This window comes from Archocentrus centrarchus, chromosome 3 (genome assembly GCF_007364275.1).
Source record: "Archocentrus centrarchus isolate MPI-CPG fArcCen1 chromosome 3, fArcCen1, whole genome shotgun sequence".
Lineage (NCBI taxonomy): Eukaryota > Metazoa > Chordata > Actinopteri > Cichliformes > Cichlidae > Archocentrus > Archocentrus centrarchus.
In genome coordinates this window covers 23,440,364-23,458,393 of record NC_044348.1, presented here as the reverse complement: position 1 = coordinate 23,458,393, position 18,030 = coordinate 23,440,364, and the positions used below count along the sequence as shown (strand labels likewise).

The 18,030-nt window shown below is 37.8% G+C and overlaps 1 protein-coding gene across 1 annotated transcript; it reads right to left on the bottom strand.

Moving 5' to 3' along the window:
- Positions 1–294: 294 nt before the first annotated feature.
- On the bottom strand, positions 295–14,141 carry LOC115774818 (AN1-type zinc finger protein 3-like). The gene is made up of 6 exons (XM_030722241.1): positions 13,780–14,141; positions 7,546–7,586; positions 7,265–7,438; positions 5,618–5,683; positions 3,331–3,546; positions 295–801 (listed from the first exon to the last, which is right to left on the bottom strand). The coding sequence occupies exons 1-6, from the start codon at positions 13,860–13,862 to the stop codon at positions 647–649; spliced, it is 735 nt and encodes a 244-aa protein (XP_030578101.1). The 5' UTR covers positions 13,863–14,141; the 3' UTR covers positions 295–646.
- Positions 14,142–18,030: the final 3,889 nt, after the last annotated feature.

The window sequence follows — 18,030 nt, the reverse complement described above, 5'->3', positions numbered from 1 at the left end:
GTTAAGGGTTATGGGTGATTGATGGCCAGGGGGTAAGACACTGAATTAAACTCAGGCTGGCTTACTCGTTTGCTTCACAAAGTCCATGCTTGGCGCAGAGTACAAAGCAGCTCTGGTCTGATTTTGAGGTAAAGAGCACAGTCTATAAACAGCGCCAAAGCCAAGGAGTACATGAAAGATAACCTTTTCTTTCTCCTCCTCCTCCTCAGTTTCTTTCTTTCCTTTTCTGAGGTAAAGAGTAAAGTCTGGCTTCCAAGAAAAACATTTGTATAAAGCATTGCATTTCTTGTCTTATTCATTTCATCTGACTTCATTCATTTTCATGAAGTCAAGAGTTTGCAAAAAAAAAAAAAAAAAAGGGAATAAATGGTATATTTCCTTTGCTCTTTATTGTTTTGTCTCTCCTTGGTTTGTTTCTTTCTTTCCCAAAAGCAGCAAGGATATAATCAAGCCAACAAAAGCAGAAAACAACCAAGATATAGGTGACAGTGGAATTCAAAAAGAGCAAGCATATGTTCAAAAGAAAAAAGGTGGAGGTTTGTATCCCCGCTCCCACCAAAAATAAATCAAAAATCTTGAGGAAAAAAAAAAAATTACAAGAAGAAAATAATATCCCTGTTAAAGACTCTTCTGAGGGAACGGTTATTCAAGAGCACTCTTCCCCGATGCGCTGGCATGAGCGGCCCACCTTGCGGTCGAGCTTAACCATTTTGAGGACGGCCTCCTGACGTCCACGACCCATGTGATCAAACAGACACTCGTGCTGCTCTGGAAGCCGATGGAGCATACAGAAGACATAACCTGAAGGGTGGGTTTGGGGTTGTGGGCATAAGAGACAAGAATAGATTAATTTGCTGCCTTTAGTAAATGCACAAATATCACAGCTGTAATTGTACCCACTACAGTTAACACGTGAACTAAAGAAAAAGATACATAAAGCACGCCAGAGGAATTTAACTAGAAAAAAAAAAAAGATAAAGATATGAGCAGCACTACTTTTAGATGCCAAAAAAAAAAACATGGAGTTTTGGTAAACATGTCAATTGACATACCTTTTAAACGGCCTAGGGCAGATAACATGTACTGCTTGCTCCAGTGCCTTTGTGTTGAAGAAGACATTCTACTTGTGAGCTTCCTCTTTTGACTTCATTCAGTACACAACACTCATCTCTCCCTCTAACTACTATAGCACTTTCAACAAAAGGCCCTGCCAATGTTGGAGGCTCGTTAGGCTCAGGGAAGCTCGTTAGCTTTCATCGTCTTAAATTCATTCATTAATACACGTAATAACACTGCTGGCGTTTAATAAGTGGTGATTAAAGGCCCAGTTTAACATCTGGTTTCTAAGCAATTAAAGCCTATACAATTACAGCACACATGAATGGATTAGAAGGGAGGAAAGTTGTGTCACATTGGACAGAACATTCCCCCCATTAGAAACCACAAATCAAAAATTTTTTGCCCAGCTCGCTGCTGGTATTTTCTAACAAAATGGTGAACTCAGTTCTTTGGAAAAATTAATGAGCTAGGAAGAAATGTCGTGATTTGAGAATGTGTTTTTCTGCCTCACAAAATACAATCTGTGTGTATACTGTAAGTTTCAAAGATTTTACTGCATAAAATCCAATCTATCTAAAATATTTATTTTACGTAGAGGCAAAAATTAATAAAGGATGAGAAAGTGCTGATGTGCGCACACATACTGTAAAGGAAACTTTTAAACATATCCAGTTATATGCCTGGAAAATGTCAGACTGCGGCTATAATAACATCTTCCATGTCTGGACCTGTCAATCCCTGCTTCTGTACACCAAAAACAGACCCGGCTACACTGGCTTAGTGATCCGTCTCGTTACCAAAGCCCCACCTGTCTCTTGCACCTGCAGCATGCCACCCTTGGTTAGAAATGTAGAGGAGGAAGACCTTCACCTCAGGGGTCCTAACTCTGGATAACATCTATATCTCGGCATTGGGCTCCTGGTCCTAATATAACCTCTAAATCTAATTGGCAGCAACTGAGTCACCAGTTATTGTACTGCTGACATTAATTAATAGGCTAATTATTTACAAAGTGTTTTTTCATCATCCCCACTGCTTCACAACATGCAGCAGGCTAGCAAGGGCAGACAGACTGCAGCCACAGTGTGATTAAACTGTGCTGTTTGACCAAATTATTAATTACTTAAACCACTGTCACATTTTAGTAAAAGGTCAGAAGGCCAACAAGAAATCAAATTTTAGCTTGTAGCCCTACCTGATCTCATCCATACCTGGTTATCCTTATGATTTTGGAAGAATTTGAAATTTTAGCCACACGCATATATTAGAGAGATTTCATGTTACCAATTATGGGAAAGGTACAGTCGTGATCTTTGAAAATATGTAGAACCATTCTTATTAAGTTCAAAGGAAATGGTTTAGTTCCTTCTTCTGTTAGGTCTCCACATCAAAAGATATGATTTAATTAGCTGCTCAATTCCAGTGCCTTCACTCTGTGTTATACTAACACCTAGTCCGAGAAAGAGTAACTGTGTTACAGCAGAAAACTACTGAGAGTGACAACATTGGATCAGATTCACTGCTCGAGCTATCTTTTCACCCCCAATACAATCTGAAAAGCATTCATCCTTTCAACTCATTATCAGACCTTCTTGGCTTACACTGTGGAACATTCTGCAGAACCATTAGCAAAGTAATCTGCAATTACTGCAATAGTCAGAAATCACTATAATTGCCACTATTTCCCTTTCAGTCTGTAAAAAGCATGTTTTCAGAGTAAGCACTGGACTATTAAGGATGGATGGCCCGTGTATTAAGCAGTGCCTGGTGGAAAAAAAAGGAAAGTCGTTTTCCAATTTAGAAATTATTGCATTGGTTTAAGCAGATTGGTCTTTAAGCAGTGAAGAGCTCTGACTTTTCAAGTACTTTAATTTGTATGCAAACAAGTTGATTAGCAAGCCAAGTATTGGTTTGAACTACATTAGCGTTTGTGGTAATTGGCTTATGTTTTATGTGCAATCTGAAACATTTAGGCTTTCTGTAATGGTACCCCAAGGCATGCAAAAGCAGTCATCTATATTTCTGTCAACACACAAAGACTTGTCCAGGTAATAGAAGCATTTCTCTGCACATTCACAAAAATAAAGTTAACCAAAGTGTATTTATGTATATGTCAGGCCACTTTATTACCTCACACATGCGCACAGGTGAGGTCTTTATAATGCCTATCAGTATTATGTATGTACTTAATACATATGCTTTCGTGTGTAAATGGGCCAGTTCATATGATGCAGATGTTAATAGAGTACATATGAAGATGTGTTATCGTACCACAGCGACAGGAACCCAGCTCTTGCTGTACCAGCTCCAGTTTGGTTTGGCAGCGATGGCAACGCTTACGGCTCCGCTGTTTAGAGCCACTGCGAGACGAGAATGACGACGATGATGATGATGCAGACAAAGATGATGATGAAGACTCCTCACCCTCTGGGATCTCACCCACTCTTGCTCGCTTTTCAGGTGAAACATCGCTTTCTGACTCTGAGGCTTAAAACAGAAAAAAAGAAAAACATTAAGCTACAATTTTTTTATAAATCAGGCATTTCCTGTTAGAACCCTGCAGCTGTGGAATTGAAGTTAACAAACTTAGTCTCTACTTTTAAATCACTCTTTAAAACCTACTTTCACAGCTTCACATTTTTATTATTTTATATTTTACTCTGTGACCATGTTTTTAAAAGTGCTATACAAATAAATGTTTATCATTTTAAATTTTACATATCTGAGAAAATTAGTTCTTAACGACGCTGTTAATGTACTGAAGAACTGAAAGTCTGGAGCTACATTAAATTGACTTCCAGCAAAATGAATAGCAACATCTTAATAGCTTAAGAGTATTTTGAATCTTTATTATGCTTCTATGGAGTTAATCAGTCTAGTCAGTGATTACATTACTAATAAACAAAACTTCAGTCGATAAAAATTAGACGAGTTGCACTATAGCAACTAAAAATTGATGTGTTTTCTGCTGCAGATAGAAAAACACACAAAAGAATAATGAATCTAAAAATGGTTTGAAATAATAAATTTGACAATACACCTGAAGACAAAAATCGTTCTTTACTTTTTATTATTACCCCATGTAACAAATAATCCAAAAAGCATTCCTCTGCAGCTTTGACAAGAACTTAAGAGAATCTTTGGACCTCCAACACAACATTCTCAGATTTAGTCCCGTCTGCAACTGGGAGAGCACAGATGATGGCACACTGGAACAAAACTCTTCCTTGTGTTAAATTTAAAAAAAAAAAAAAAAAGAGAGATTAATAGTTCTCCTGCATTACATTACATGCAGCCCAGCACCTGAGACAGAAGGAGTATGTAGCAAGGTTTCACTGGTTGACTGGAATTTCAACTCAGCTTTTCTCATCAATCCTGCAGACTTTTTCACTGGCCTGGCCGAAATGCAGATCAGCGCTCAATAAATCTCTGAGAACTAGGCCAAGCTGAACAGTCAGATCCCCTCCTAGTCTGCTCCATCGATCTCTTTGTGTGTATGTGTGTCTGCGTATGTGCAATTGCATGTTGTGAAAAAGAAGAGCTTCATTCTTGCCTGCTTTTTGTTATCCTAGAAGATCTCGGCAGCCAATTTAGCAAGCTGTAATGTCAAATTTAAATGTGGGTGAACAACTACTGAGTTACAGGAAAAAAATATTTGAAGGAAAGGCATTTGTACTGTAAACTGATGAGCGGTTGAATGAATTATTGTAGCTTTAATTCAAGAGTAAACAACTGTATAAAAGTTAAAGTCAAAGCATATCCAGGCTCTAAAATAAAATACACATGGCCCATATTTAGAGACTATAAAAAATGTCAACTCAACCAACAGCAAAAGGTTTAAATGATGCTGTGTGGCCATGTGTGTTACAGCATGGTACTCACATGATCCTGCTTTATTAGACAAGGAATCAACATGTTCACACACCTTTGCTGAGCCTTGCCTACTCTCTAGTAGTCGTGTCATGTGTGAGTGTGCACGCATTTGAGTGTAGCAGGTTGTGCCACCTAAGGGTGAAAGCATAGTAAAGGCAAATCCACACTAGGACACAGTTTGCAGTGTTTTATAGACCTCATTCAGTAGATTCCCATTAGTGCTAATGATAATGGCACGTCCTTCACAGGTGAACATGTGGTGTGCCACTGTGACGTGTTTCCTCTTCATTAATTAAAATCTATGTTTTAAATCTATAGAATTCAATTAAGATGCTGCTAACCATGAAGCTACAAATTTATTTTCTGTGACTTTTGCCATTTTAAATCTCCATACCGCATGTCATCATTCTGCGTACTTACATGAGCATATACTGTATATTCATGGTCTTCATTCACTCTAGTAACGGCATGATTGGCTTTACATTTGCCTTGGCACATTCTGTTGCATCACCAATATCCTGCTGCCTGCTGCTTGCCCTCAAAGAATAATTAACCCAGCCATGTTGGATCAGTTCAATGGTGTTAATGCTAACAGGTCCTCCAATCTGAGCTTTCTAAATCCACATGACAAGAACACAGTGCAAAATACAACAATGAATATTGCTGTGGTAAAGCTGAGGCATACCTGACTCAAATGCACGTTTTGTTGGAGTAGAGAATGAAGCCAAGACTGTGTCTTTGCTGGATACTCCTTAGACAGACATGTCGTAAAAGAAAGGGAGGGAAAGAGGGTAAAAGAAGAAAGGAGGGAGCAAAAGGATATTAGTTGCTTCCTTTAATGTGATTCTCAACAGAAAAATAAATTATTCAACAATAAATAATCTACAGTTAGCAAAACCATTTGCAAATTGTATAAATAGCTTTAAAATGTATGCACCCACACATACAAAAGCATGCACATCATCATCTCACACGCTACCAAAAAAATAAAAATAAATAAATAAAATACAATGCAGAAGCCTAATATTTAAGCTGTTCAGCCATGTAAAAAAAAAAAAAAAAAAAAAAAAAAAAAAGTTTGGTCTGTCAAAACTGCAATACTTTGACAGACCAGGTCATATAGTAGGGGATGCTATACATCCCAGAGTTTAAAATCCTAAGAGGCTGAGGACAAAAGCTGTCAAAGAATCTGCTGGTGGTTGCCCAGATATTCGGGTACCATCTTCAATATGGAGGCAGGATGAAAAGACCGTGACTGAGGCATGTGAAATCCTTTATTATACAATGATTTTTTTTTTTCCCCTGCAGCAACTATGATAGGTATCTGTGAAGTAAAGACTGCAGTGTGCATGTGTGCAGACTGAAGCCAGGCAAGAGGCAGGGTGGCTGTGGGTGGTAAAAAGATAAGAGTTGTACCAAATATGTGTTATACGATCCACCTGTTCTTGATATTGTTTTTAAAAAGTTGGTGAAAAGTGTGTAACACTAGAAATGCATCTGAGTCAAATATCTTTACTTTTCCTAGAATGGTGGCATTAAACACTTTCGTTGCTAGTAAGGTGGTATTATTTACTCACGCTTAGCAATATTATTCCTGATTACATCTAATTGATTTTTCTGCCACGGAGCCAAATATTTTAGCATCAGTTTCATGCATTAAATGAAAACTCATTTAGTCACTGGTCAGACAAGTATGACTGGTTGGTGGCAGATAAATAAATCAAAGTTTGGTCAGTTTATGAAACTATTAATAGCCAGTTCCAAGAGCTACATTAAATCTAAAAATCTGCAATATTATATGTACACAGATATGCGTTTTGGTATATTATTAAAGTATGCCCTATGGTAAAGGAGAACCAGATTAGTGTGGATTTTTTTTCTACCATTACTGCACATCCATTTGGTAACCACTTTATTTTCCTGTTATGAATTGGCCTCCACAAATAACCTTGTCACTGTATAGCAATGACTGATGCCCTGGCAATTGTAGGTGTCCTCTTAAAACCTTCACTTCTGAATAGATGCCCTTTCTTATCATTCTATCGGTGCCATGAGGACAAATATAGCCAGGATAGGAGTACTGCAGCTGCTGCTTCAGCTGATAGAAACTAATAACAGTCTTCTACAGAAAAATGCCCTCATCTAAAAGCTCTAGTTTTGACAATTCAATTTCATAAACGGTGTACACTGACACATTTTTAAATTTGAAGTCTATTAGTCAGTACATTATTTCCATGTGTAAGGCAGGCATTACAAATCACACAGATAACATTACTAAGCCTTTAAGTTCTACATTTTATAGGTCCACAGGAAAAAAAACTTCCTGTTTTACCGTCCTGAACAGGTACAGATGTCACTCCTATCTCTCCGGGCAAAGGGCCCTCTGATATCAGGGACTGACTAATGCTGCTGTTTGTTTCGTTACAGAAGATGTCTGCTTGACTGCTGCTGGAGCTTGAAGAGGCCTTTGGAGCACAGTCATCGTTCGGCTGTTTCTTCTGAGTGTCTATGGAAAAAAAAAAAAAATGGGCATGTGGAAAATTTTCTGTGCATCCATGTGGAGGTTTTAAGACACCACAATCAGTCAACCAAACAAACAGAACAGTAACTTACCCGCAAAACATTTTGAGCAGAGATTCATAGTTTTGCTTGACCTGAGGAAAAGAGGGAACGCAATTGTGTTAATAAAGCAGTCTTAGAGTTAAAGAAAAAAAGCAACAGAATGACAGGATAAACTTTAAGATAAGCAGGACATGAGCTCTAGTTATAAATTATTCACCGGAACCAAAGCAGCCACACTTCAGGGTGAGCCTATCAAGGCCTAACAGAGGAGACAATGGGCTAAAATAAACAGATGAAATTTGTTGAATCTTTCCATTATGTTGCTGAGGTACATTTATAAAAAATAAAAATTCCAATTCAGAATCCAAAACCGTATGTTTTTTTTTTTTAATGCAATACCTGTATGTCAAACACACCTTCCGGTTATCGACAACTATCCAGTTTTCAACACTCGAAAAAGAGCAAACCTGTCCCACATGCTGACTGTACTGTAAGTATAAGTCTGAAACTGTTGGTTAGTGATCTGTGTGTTCATTTAAAACTCTTTTGAAACTATGTTTTGGATTCTTTCTGTCTCACTATGATCACAAACTTCCTAACATTGCCTCAAAATGAGCTGAATAAAAGTCAACTTGTCTCTCTGATTGTTATGCAACTCCCTCCACTCCCCATCATATAGTTATTTGTAACAGTTAATTGATTCATCATCTGGTCACAGCTAGTGGTCAATAGTAAGAGTTAAAGTATCAGTATGGTAGTTACACTTTCCTGAACATACTTTTCCTTCCCGATGGCAGATAAAGACCTTTGATATAAGTTAGCCATTGTTATGGAGCCTTGCTGATTTCAGTGGCACAGCTCTTTCACAACAGATGGCTCTAGCTTTGCTCTGAGAAAGGCTCCTCTCATTTCCTCTCCAGCCTTCGTCCTTACTGTCTGTGCACTGAGCGTGACGGTCGCTGCTATCAGTCACATTCTATTTATTTTGGGCGCTCCATTGCACACCTTTGTCCTCATTTTTAAATGTGGGGTCAGCTGCAGTCAACCTGAGGGCTTTCTGTCAGTCTCCTGGTGTGTAGTCTCAGGTATAAAAGGGAAAGGAGGACGCAAGAAGTTAGGACAGAGGAGAAACCTCATGACACACAGGCAGGGAGGAAGCCAATGCTGGGTAAACATCAAGTCATATCCTGTTATCAACCTTACAAATCAGAGGTAATCAAACCACAGATTCATTAAGGAAATTAAAAGGGATGAGGAAGGGTAAGAAAAACTACGTGGGGGGTGGGGGGCAGTTCCACGGCTGTTAAACTGAGTGAAGCCTCAACACAGCGCACACAACATGTCTATTTCATAGTTGGCCCACTGCTGTTACTAATGAGAATATCTGATTGGAACAGACAGTAAGATGGGCTCTGTCGCCTCGGTGATTCAGTCTGAGTGACACAAAGGAGTGAACTATTGGAAGGGTGATAAATATTTTGAAGGAATTAAGCTTTAATAAATGCCCCTGACAAGAGCAGGTAAATGACAAGTAAAATGAATACAACTAGAACTCAGGTAATAGAAAGCAATCAAAGACATACTGTCACCAGTGTGTGTGGCTCAATTACTTATAAAATGATGGTATATTTGGTGTTACTGGGAGTAAAACAGTGCTACAGAAGGGCTAAACTCGGTTTTATGTTACAGGGGAAGAAGAGATACCCTGCAGTTCTACATGTGCACTAGAAATACCTACTGTAATTTTCTTTGCTGTTGCATTCCTCAATAGAAATTGTAACAGCAGCACAATATCAAACAAACAGCCAATTTTGGATTAAAAAGTATTCATAAATACTCTAAAATTGAAGGTCATACCTTGGAAAGAATAGCTCTTAGGCTGCCTAAAGGATTTTTAATTTTTTTGTTCAATGCTAATTTCCATAATTATGCTTTTTCTTTTTTACATCCTCTTACATACATAGAAAAATGCCTGGAGAGAACACTGACCTGAACGGTTTCTAAAAAATAGATTATTGTCATTTCATAAAAGGCAACTTAGCATTACCCCTACAACTTACACAGCTGAGCAGTCACCTGGAACATAAACGAATAAGCAGATCAGGGGGCCTCTCTCACAAATGGAAGAAAGTTAAATAGGAAGTTACTTTTGATGATAAACTACGAGGTTTGGTATATCATTGCTGTATTTTTTAACATCCCATTATAGTGTGGAACAACATGTTTTCTGCTTTGTGTCATTTGCAGAAAGAAAAGCCAAACTACTGCCAGGTATACATTCAGTGCATCTATTGATCTAAAATGCTGCGTTGTGGATAGCAATATAGAACAAATTAATAAACTAATTGACTAAGCAATTACCTGACTAATCCAGTAATTTTCTATAGCCTTGTCAACAGCGATACTCATTATTTTCAGCGTTATACATCTTTTGTGCTAATATGAAATCTTTAAAAGAGGTTGGTGCTACAATAATTTTGCCATACACTTCAAACAAAACATTTAGGTAACTACAACTAAGGTCATTGCCAGCAACACTATGCTGCACATTAGTGACTGATTCCTGGCAAATCTGAATCACATTTTCTTCATTTCACATTTTTAAAGCCACTGGATTTACCAAAAACAGACCCACCAGGCTGATTATTTCAAGAATACACTGCTCCAATACCTTTGACTCTAGTTATGTGTCAATATCAAATATTTATCCAATAAGACTGTTTTCCTCACTGTGAGGAGGAGACTGGGAACTATTCTTTATGTGCAAGACAGCATTAGGTTCAACTTAAACACTGCTTTCCTAAATTTGCTAAATTAAATGTGACCAATAAATAGTTTGCTTTGTCATTCCGACCATATTAAAACACATTGGGACAAAATTATGTTTCTCACAGCCCAAGTCCAAAATACACCCAAGAACAGAAATTTAAGGCATTAGTATTTATTAATAAAATAATAAGTACAAAATAAATTTGCCCTTTCTTGCACCTGCTCACACAGACTACATGTGCAGCTGGCAGAAACAGGTGAAGTGCTGATGACAACATGTTACGTTACCATAAGTGTACTAAAAGCTTCCCACTAAGTGTTACACAAAACCAACATAGTCCACACAAATCCAACTTATATTGTCTCCCTCTGACCAAACGAGTGAATGTAAGCAAGTGAGCAAGAAACGAGACAACGCATTGTCTCATCTGAGCTCTTAGATTGGCATGGCGGGCAGCTATGACTCTGGAGATAGTACTCAAAAAAGTCTGATGAATCATTCGCTGTTCAATCAAATGCCTCCCACCTGACCATCTCAGACTTGCCTGAAAGAAATCCACACTACTTAATAGGCATTATGTAATTTCAGGTCTTTACTATCATTAGTTTTCTCAACATAAAATGAAATAAAAAAATAATTATATATATTGGCTGTCCACTCTCTGACAGTAGATTTGGAAGCCTGTAGAAACCACAATTCTGCAAGTGGGGGACCAATATTTCATTTACAGCGTCTCATATACAAGGCACACAATATTCTTTAAAACAGCCCAAACCAGGTGAATAGTTTCACAGATATTAAAACTTGAATACCAAAAAAATAAATAAAATAAAAACACATTTTTATTCAACTTTGGTGTAATATTTCCCAGGCATGACATGTACCAAATCATTTTTTTAGAAAGAGCAAATTTCTGTTATATCAAAGATTTGCAATCGTATTATCACTCATTTTCCCAAAATGAACTTTTGAAATATATATTTACGTATGGCAGGAATGATTGTTTCTGAAGCGCAGCAAGATGTTTTAATTCAATTTATGCATCCTCACAACCCAGCAAACTATTATTTCTGGCCAAGACGAAAGGATGTGTGCTTGGTGCCATTACAACACATACAACCACTGGTAGCAGATACATAGGATGGCATAAAAGACACTTACATGGAAGAATTCAATTGACTTTTAATGTCTAATACATGTTTAAGTTGAACATGTTTTGTTAACTTTGATAACGCCAGCTATCCAGGTAACAGAACATGTGCATTCACTTGCTTAGGTATTGTATTATGATGATGATTCAAATGAAATAAATGCTGTTGGTATAGTAATACTTATTTCTCCAAAGAAAATTCATATGAGCTGAATTACTGAGCATCATTGCTGAGATGACTGTTGATTTTTTTTTTTTAAATATGTTTTTGAAATACTTTAATAAAAATGTTAAAATGCATTTTTTGTACCAGTAGTAGTTCTGTAACTAATAATGGTAGTGGGACAATCTCTCAAATTTTGTAACTCCTAATAAATGAAAGGCACTGGGTGAAATTTAGGCCTTTATCCTAAAAGACAGATTTTATTATAATCTTTGACTGCCTTATATAAGATATGAGTATTTCAAAAAATTCATACTGGGAAAATGAGAGAGAACAAATAGAAAGTTCTGATATATTATTAAAAGAAACTTGCTCTTACTAAGAAAAAAAAGTTAATTTAGATTTGGTACATGGTGTCATACCTGGGAAATATCACAATGAAGCTGGATGAAAGCATGCTTTTAAAAAAAAAAACATTTCTTCAAGAACTTGATTCACCTGATTTGGACTGAATGTTAAGAGCCTTGTATATGAATGACAGCAGGGACTTGAAATTTTGCATACTTCTCATTAAGGTGTGCATCTTCCCCCTGGGATTTTTTTTAAAGGAAATCTGTGGGTCAGGTAGGAAGTTCTTAATTTAATGAACTGAGATGGAATGACCCAATTGTGTAAATGCTAGACAAAGTGTGATTTAAATGTAAATGTAAACTAAATGTAAAGCCGACACAAATTACTACAGAGATTTTTTTTTTTTCCCTGATAGACTGATGTAGCAGTAAGTACAGCACAGTGAATATAATCAGAGTGCATGCCACAGCTGTGACATTTGATTTAAAATGGATGTGGAAACAGAATTTGCTCAAAAAAGCAGCAAAACTGGGACAAATCCTCAGTGCTATATCGGTCCATTTTAAATATGAAAGACATTTCATGCATTAAAAACAAAACAAAATAAAAAACAATATGGTGCTCTTGTGCTTAAATTTGGTACTGTAACTAACTCATTTAAAGGCTTTTCCCAAAGCCATAAGATCATGGTAGGATACCATTACGTTGGCGCAAATGCCACAGATATTTAGAACCCTAGTAAACTATAATCAGGCAGATCTTAATCACCTTGTGAGAAAAATTTTTTGCAAATTTCCCCGTCGTGGGATCATTAAAGTTTCATCTTATCTTAAAAACTGTTTGAATTTTGCATACGCTCATAGAAAACATGTCCTCTGATGAGATCTGGTGACTGGCATTACAATGTCTTTGTTGTTGTATAGCACTTCCATGCTAACCTAAAGGCTAGGTGTCATTTTTGTAAAAATATCTACACAAAGGGAATCAGTTACTTTAGAATACCAGTAGGCTCATTTCACTTTGTGCATACTAACTGAGGGGTCCTTACTTGTCTCACAGAGTGCCACATATTTATGATTCTTACTTGCTGAAAATTGACTACATTTATTATTGTGATACTAAATGTCGCCAGTTATAAATATGTCCACTAAAAGGCCAACATGTTGCATCCATTGTTTATTAAAATACAACAATGTGGGACACTTTGTAAAACCTAGCATTTGTAAAGTTAATCAACTCTGCCAACAAGAGCAAACATCAATAAATTTATAATGCGTGTCTATTTGTCTTTTTGTCTATTCATGCATGAGCCACAAAATTATGCAAAGTTCATGACAATAAACTCACAATACCTAGTTTGAGCTCATATCACTTGTTTTGCAAAGTTAACATATGCCCCAACACAAGACTCAAACTGTACACATCCAAGATTATTGCACAATGCCGCAAGTCTGTGCAACTCCAGCATTCAGTTTAAAGTACCAGTTGCTCGCTTCTTTCTACCAGAGTCCAGTATATGGTTTAACAGCCGTTCACTTTGACAGCTCTGTTTCATGCATTTACTTAACACGTTAACTATCCAGTTCATTAACACAGTCACACCTGTCGCATTACCTGGAAGGCTTAGCCCACACTCCCTACCCTGCTTTCTTCCTTTGCAGGAAAAGGTTACCGAGGCCAACTGGTGTTAGCTAGTAGCTAATGCTACAAAACAATGGGGAGGGGGTAATAAGGAGAAAAGCGGCTCATCCCTGTTTGAGCTGCTAATGCTAGTGGCTACTGACTCTGCTAGCTGCTCGCAGAGAAAGAAAGCATTAGAAAGCGAGACGTTTGACAAATTATTCTACTTACCCCCAGAATCCACAGGGGCAGCGAGGGGGTATAACGTTAACGTTACTCGGAGGCTTGCTGCCCTCGCTCCCCGTGTCGCCCATGTCTGTCTCCCTTGTCAAGCTGTCGGTGTAGCAGGTGAATCCGTGGATGGAGTGAGGGCCTCGTATTTTCGTTTAGATTCCCTTGGCTTTGACAAGCATACAACCGACGCTCTGGCCAGATAATTCTTCAGCGTTTCAGTATAAGATGGACAATCTGACGACACGATCGGTAACCAACTCCGTCAAATTAAAATAGTTGAAGTCGACGTTAAGACGCTGGGGCCGTCAAAGCCAGCAACGGACGGAGCCAACGGGGATCCTGGGCCGATCAGCTGGAGTGAGGAACGAACCACTGGCAGAGAGGGGGAGGTGTGTCAGGAACAGGAAAGACGAAAGTTAGAAAATGATGTATTTGTACAAACTAATAAATGATAATAGGTAAGGATAGGATCATTGTAAGCACTGAAATGCCATTTGAATTCGGTAAATGACCAATTTCAAAGGATTCCTTTTGGAGTCGTCATCATGGTATGATCCAGATAAAACTCCCTTCCTGCAATTATAAAGCCCAGAGCACTGAAAATGTAAAGTATCTTAGGAAAAGAATAAACGTAGTCATTTTGTGTTCACTCTACTAAAAACAAAATTGCTCTCCCTGGGTGTCTCAAAAATGTACAATGATGAGACACCCAGGGAGGTTAACCTTAACCCTTTAGCATAACTTTAAAGATGCAAAACACTTGGCCTCTGTCATAGCCCCTTTCCACTAGACATGTTGACATGTCTCAGTAGGAGTTAAAAAAAAACAACAAAAAAATCATGTTAAAGTATTAACAAAATTAAAGCTGGAAAATTAAAGAAAAGAAAATTAATAAATATACAAAGACAAGAATTTAAAAATCTAATTATTAAGATAGCTAGATAGATATTTTGAACATATTACAATAGTGCAAGAACTAAACAAAAACAATAAAAGGGAAAACAATAATCCTAATAAAATGTTCAAAAAGGAGTAGGAAGAAGCATAACCTTATTTAATCTCATCTTTTCCACTATTTGGTAACTAATAATCATCACTTCTTGTTTATGCCCTGCCTTTGTGCCCTGTAAATCCTTATTTACATTTTGCTACATATATTTGGTTTAGCAACCCTGGTAACACACCAGCAGATTTACATAATTTACATGTACATATACTTAAACACACCCTTGTATCCACCATCTCTTTTAAAAAAACAATTTTAGGATATTGTGTGAAGTATTCTAAATATTCCTTCCTAATACTAAATATTCTAGTATTCCTTGTAGCTACACTTTCAGGGTCCTGGTAATGTGCATGCTGGCTTAAATTCATGTTTTGAAGGTTTACTCATCTTGAATACAAGGCACACATTGTTAGTGTTATTAGTAACTACTGTGCTTTACCTGCTATGACAATTCAAAGTGTGTATTGGAACTGAAAATTGCAATAAATGGCCACTATGCCTAATTATGATAATTTATCATAATATAATTTCATCATGAGTCAGAATATCTGCAGTGAGTCCAATTCAAGATTTACACTTTCAAATGGTGGAGAAAAATGAATGCCTCCCTGAAGAACTAATTTTACAAATTATGCATTTAATGTTTTCTTTCTTTGTAGCATTATCTGAACATTAAAATTGCTTCTTAACCATCTTTTTTAATCAATGCCCCATTCAGTGGCTTAAAACAAATAAATGGTGGTGATTAGTCTGATCATCCTCATGAGCAGACTTCCTTATACAACATATTTCATAACTAAAAATTATTTCTCAGGCTTAGCTGAAACTTTTTTAATAATTACACCTGTGTTTAGTCTCTTCTGATGATACACAGCACCTGTTCCTGGTTTTTTTTTTTTAAGCTGATGTTAGCTCATTAGCATGTAGACAACTTATAATTTTTTTTCTTTCAAGTTAATCTTTTTTTTTTTTTTTTTTGCTGACATGAAGGATCATTACAGACTTTCCTGGGAATTGAGTTGTTTTGTGTTCACAAATGTTAATGGTGCTGAGAAGTAGAATCCCTGAATTCTGTTTTTCACCTTAAAATGACTTTCAGAAAAAGGCAACACTTTACTTTAGAGCCAGCAGGCATGAATTCCCCTCAGCAAGACCTGCCAAGAAGTAGCAGCTCTCTGCAGAGGACAACTGGGCCTTGGGTGGAATGAAGATAGATAAATGATAGTTCATTAGCTAGTTAGGCACAGGGAGGGTGATGCCGCAGAGAATTGCAGAATCTTGTTTTTTAGTGTTGCTAAGAGCAGTTATTCCAGTGCAGGACTCAACAAGAGCCAGCAAGGTTTAATTTTTTTCTTCTAGCTTTGTCTCAGTCAACGCATTATTTATTTATTTATTTTTTTGTTTGGCATTTTGGTGCCTTAAGACACTGTATTTATGATGGGATATATTGTTACAAATAAACAGATAATAGTGACAGTTCAGTGCTGCAAACATGGTCATGGCAAGCCCCAGTTTTGGCCCCACAGTGGAAAAGCGGTTGTTGCTTCTCTCCACAGCCTGGGTCCAGCCTCAGGCTTGGCTGTCCTCTAGAGATTTGGAGAACACCACTTCAAAGAACGATCCCCTCTCCTCACATACCACATATCCTCTCTCCCTTCCCCTGCAATAAACACAAGAACTTTAGGAATTAATTAGACACTAAATCAAACATGGGTTTGAAAATTCAGCTCACTTAAGATACCCATAACATTGAAGTCACATGTAAAGCCTTGTATCCCTTGTTATGGATTATCTTTGATATGCATGTAGATCCAGCAAGACAGCATACATTTGCAGCCCCTTGACCGCTCTTTAATTCACTTAGGGATATGGATTGGGTATTTTGTAGGCTTTGCTCCTCACACAACATCATCGCCCTGTAAAAATGCATTGAGGAACGTCCTTGATATAGCATTGGCTCCTTGAAGGCTTATTCTTTAAAGAACGTTTCAGCCACAAAGCCAGTTTTTACATTCATTTTCACTTCAAAGAAGCAGAAGATAATTTGTAAATCACTACAAAGTTTGATTATAGGTAAAGGTTCATTAATTTTACAGTACATTTAATTTATGGAATATGACTGTGAATGATTGAATAGGAAGCACACAGCCCCTCTACCCTCCATCATCCTGACTGACACCCCCATCACCACAGTGGACTCTTTTCGCTTCCTGGGAACTACCATCACCCAGGACCTCAAGTGGGAGCCCACCATCACCTCTGTTGTCAAAAAGGCCCAGCAGAGGATGTACTTCCTGCGGCAGTTGAAGAAATTCAACTTGCCAGCAAGGACCATGGTGCAGTTCTATACTGCCATCATTGAGTCCATCCTCACCTCCTCCATCACTGTGTGGTACGCTGGAGCCACCACTAGGGACAAACAGAGACTACAGCGCGTTGTGCACTCTGCTGAGAAGGTGATTGGCTGTAACCTCCCATCTCTCCAGGACCTGTACACCTCCAGGACACTGGGGCGTGCAGGTCGGATCACAGCCGACCACTCTCACCCTGGGCACAGACTTTTTGACCCTCTCCCCTCAGGCAGGAGGCTACGGTCCATACAGACCAGAACCTCCCGCCATAAGAACAGTTTCTTCCCCTCTGCTGTTGGACTCATGAACAATTACCCTAAGACTGTTACCACCACCCTCCACAAACGCTGATGACCCCATGTCTATGCACCTGTCTGACTGCACTGATGTACATATTAGTGGAATATAGTCTACATTCTTTTATCTTTTAATTAGTCTCTGCACTGTATATTTTGTAATTTTGTAATATTGTGCTATAGTTATAGCTCTAATATCTCTGTATATTTGCAATTTGTATACTTGTATATTGTCTTATAGTTTTTATACTTATTTGTTTTTTTCTGTAAGCACGAAGTACCGCAGCAATTTCCTAATGCTGTGAACCTGTTCACCCATATGGCAATAAAAACCTTCTGATTCTGATTCTGATTCTGATTTCTGTGTTAGCCCTGTGACAGACAGGCAACCTGTCCAGGATGTACCCCACTTCTCACCCTATGACAGCTGGGACAGGCTCCAGCACCCCCATGACCCTGAACTGGATAAGCAGTTAAGAAAACAGATGTATGCAATTTGTGTTTGGGGTAACCCAGTATGATCTAATTTCTCAAATTTCACACCCTTTTGTGTAACCAATGTAATAGCTTTGTTTTATAGGGATAGTAACAAATC